General features: G+C 42.3%; 1 protein-coding gene across 1 annotated transcript in view; it reads right to left on the bottom strand.

Moving 5' to 3' along the window:
• The window catches only part of LOC101863072 (polypeptide N-acetylgalactosaminyltransferase 5), a gene marked incomplete in the record, with an annotated part of 31,738 nt that overhangs the window by 14,300 nt on the left and 13,556 nt on the right, over window positions 1-3,882 (bottom strand). The window contains 2 exon segments of the mRNA XM_013085318.2: window positions 2,710-2,879; window positions 3,276-3,426. Of these exon segments, the coding sequence (XP_012940772.2) occupies window positions 2,710-2,879; window positions 3,276-3,426 (321 nt within the window).

Raw genomic sequence — 3,882 nt, 5'->3', positions numbered from 1 at the left:
GGGGGGATAAAAATATCAGTTTCACTCCTGTATGCCTATGACTATAGCCCTTATGATGCGCATGGCGGCCAATACGAACAGGTATCTTTAACTGCTGAACAAACAAAATCTTCTAAAGGACACTTGTTCAAGTAAACCTGGATCCTTCTAATGCACGTCTGAATGCGTTCCACGTCTCACATCCATACAACAAGACTGACTTCAAATTTGAGTTGAAAATCCTTAGCTTTTTCCGTAGTGAGATATTATCCCTGGTCCTCTAAATCCAGTTCAAAGAAATAAATGCAGTCTGTGCCTTTTCAATGCGGGGCTTTATTTCAGCATCTGTTCCTCCCTGTCTGCCAATTATACTCCCAAAATAGCAGACGGATTCGACGTCTTCTAGGGCATTTCCATCTACTGTGACCTGCTCCTTTTGTAGTGCATCTATCCTCAGGACTTTTGACTTTCCGGGGTGGATCCTCAATCCAACAGACTCTGATAGGTTGTTTAAAATTGTTGTTTTTGTTTGCATCTGTTCCTGAGTGTGTGACAGAAGCGCCAAGGCATCTGCAAAGTCCAGATCGTCCAACTGCGTCCATGGGGTCCACTGTATGCCGTTTCTGTGTCCTCTGGTGGTTTCCTTTATCAGCCAGTCGACTGCCAAGATAAAGAGGGAAGGTGATAGTGAACATCCCTGTCTCACACCAGTCTTGATGTTAAAGCTGTCAGTGAGCTGGCCAGATATTTACAAATCGATCACCGTTCTCATTCATTTGTCCCATGATTCCCTCACAGCCTACGTTGTCCTGACCAATCTTGGCATTGGCATCTCCCATTATGATGTTGACATCCTTCCTTGGTAGTTTATCGATGTACCCCTGGAGCCGGCTATAAAAAAGCATCCTTGTCTTCATCCGAAGAATCATTTGTTGGGGCGCAAATCTGTACTATATTCATGTTGAGGCTCTTGCTCCTGGTAGTGAAAGATCCCCTCACCGTGTGGTTCCCATCCTCCAAATAATTTCTGTGCATACTTACTCAAAATAATTCTAACTCCCTCCACATGGTGCCTGTCTTCCCTCCCCGAATACATGATGTGTTTCCCCGAGCTGAGCTGCTTCAGTCGAGACTGTATCCAGAGGGTTTCGCTGACTCCTAGTGTGTGCAGTCTGTATCTTTTCATCTGTAGTGCCACTTGAAAACTCTTTCCTGCTTCATACATGGTGCGAACATTCCATGACGTAATCCGGAGAGACTTGTTCGATAGCGAAGGTTTCGGGTCGGAAGAGTCCTTTCGGCAGTGTCCGCTGTCCTTCATTGTTCTTGCTGATACAGATGCACCTCGGTCTCCCAAGATGGAAAAATTATAAGGCATGTTTGTTCGTGTTTTTATAACTTTCTGTTTTTACTGGGTCGGGTAGTTGGCCCTCCGCAAACTGTCACTTTTCGGGTGATCAGACCTATGCACCTTTAGTCGCCTCTTACAACACGCAGTATCACGACAGGTGTATCTTTTACTCCCCCATAGTCAAACTATGCTCCCTCCCCCCCACCTGGAGGGGCGTAATCTTAGAGTAGGTAAGATCTAATGCCTAGCCTTCTCGGATAAGGATAAAAAATGTCGGAGGCCCCGTGTGAAAGTTGCGCACGTTAAAGATCCCTTGGTGATCCTAAATCGATAAGAGTAGACTTCGGCCATCACCTGGGCAAAGTTAAAAATTAATTCCTTCCAAACTAAAAATTATGTTAAATGTGTCCTGCGTGCTCATATGACCTTATGCAGTTGCGAGCGCCGTAAAACACCTACCAAAACAAACAAACCAACCAACTAACCAACAAACACACACACATACATTAAAATCGAAAGCTTTATGGATCGTGGAATGTCAGCATTGTCACGTAAATATACGGCTTTTATAGTCGAGACCTTGGGAGAAAAAGGAATGCTTAAGAATTGTACATTGAACTAAGGAAGAAACGTTTTCACAACAAAACAATCTACTTGAACAGATGGTCCGACAGATTAACCATAAACTCCAATAGATATGGTCAATATTCTACAGTTCTGTGGCAGTGTGTGTATGTGTGCATTCGTGTATGTTTGTGTGTGTGCATGTGTGTGTGTGTGTGTGTGTGTGTGTGTGTGTGTGTGTATCTGTATGTGTGTGAACGAGAGAGAGAGTGAGTGAGAGAGAGAGAGAGTGAGTGAGAGAGAGAGAGAGTGAGTGAGAGAGAGAGAGAGAGAGAGAGAGAGAGAGAGAGAGAGAGAGAGAGAGAGAGAGAGAGAGAGAGAGAGAGAGAGAGAGAGAGAGAGAGAGAGAGAGAGAGAGAGAGGCGTGCTTTCTTGTGAGATGATTTATGCATAGCTGTATATAAAAACTCTTGTTATTAAAATATTTGTAAAATGACTCACTGTCAGCATCACAACTTGCCGTTGAAAAACAAGCATTAGATGAATAGCCAAACAAGGTCTCTCCGTGTTTTTTAGGGTCAACTTTCTCTACTTTGTCTTGTGTCATCATGAAAGCTGAGCATATTTGCCAGTAATGGAGAATAGTCGTAAGTTTTGCACCCGAAATTGTTCGCCAAAAATGGTAAAGTGTATGGTATGAGCTTGCCATGGACATAATTTGATTCTCAAGACTACGTTCACTATAAACGTCTTCAACAATCTCATTAAACATTCACGTACCAACAACGTTGAGAAAACTCACGTTATTTTCTTACCTTTGTCGGAAGCATCGTCCACCAACACGATCTCTGAGATGAGCTCCTCTGGCCCGGCGTCTAGGATGCTGTACACAGCTCGTAGCAGCACCGACCACAGCTCATTGTGGAAGATGAGAACCACGCCCACCTTAGGTAGACTGCTCACGTCGTAGTGCAGTCCCGAACACCTAGAAACATTATAACCAACTTTGTGTTTCAAACAGAATGCCCGAAAAGCCAATTTATTTTCCTCAAAACGATTTCTTTCATCAAGAAAAGGTATACATCATCCCACGGTCAAGAGCATGGTATAGACGCAGCGAGCCCCGTGTATCAAAGCATCCATTTTGTATATATATGAATGTGTGTGTAATTGTGCGCGCGTGTTTGGTCTCGTGTGTATGCAATAGATCGAAAATGTGCAGGGGTGTGCGGTCTCTTTTAAATCAGTTATAAATGTGGGGGTAAGTTTTGTAAAAAATGTTTCTTTAACTATATTTTTTGTATTATATCGGAAGTAACGAATGACTATAGACCAGGACGGAAAATGAAAGAAAAAGTATAAAGAATAAGGAAGTTCTTACTCAGGCATTTTAAGATTGATCTGTCTCCTCAGTGGAATTCGATCTGTGACGAACTTGTTGACTTTGTACATTTCCAACCCTTGGTCATACTGAAGTTTTTCCTCTGTTGTAAGTGCCGACACATTAATCCTCACTGGGTGGCCATTATATCCTGACGAAACGAGAATTAAAATATCCGTCGAACTCAATAATTTGGAAAGAAAAAAACTTACGTAAAAATGAAGAGGGATGAAAGTAAGATTTTTAAAAGTGTACACGAAAGAATATAGAGATGGAAACGGAGCCAAAAAAGGTGGCGGGTTAAAGGGAGAAACTGTAAAATGAATATAAAAAAGATAGATGAAAGGGCGAGAGAACTGAAATAAAAATGCATCTATGAAGAGGAAGAAATGTAAAGGATTAGGAAAGCGAACCGGCAAGAATTAAAATGGAAAGAAAACAATAGAACAGAACGGATGAAAGAAGATAAAAAAAATTGGAGAGACAAAGGCGCCAGTGAGAAGGAGAAAAGGCAAGTTTAATGAACGAGAAATCCAGGAGAGATAATACATGTACTTGTGTGAGTGTGTGTGTGTGTGCGTGTGTGTGCGTGTGTGTGTGTGTATAT

The sequence above is a fragment of the Aplysia californica genome, unplaced genomic scaffold (assembly GCF_000002075.1).
Source record: "Aplysia californica isolate F4 #8 unplaced genomic scaffold, AplCal3.0 scaffold00015, whole genome shotgun sequence".
In the NCBI taxonomy this organism is placed as follows: Eukaryota; Metazoa; Mollusca; class Gastropoda; order Aplysiida; family Aplysiidae; genus Aplysia; species Aplysia californica.
This window is presented reverse-complemented; position numbering and strand designations above follow the sequence as displayed.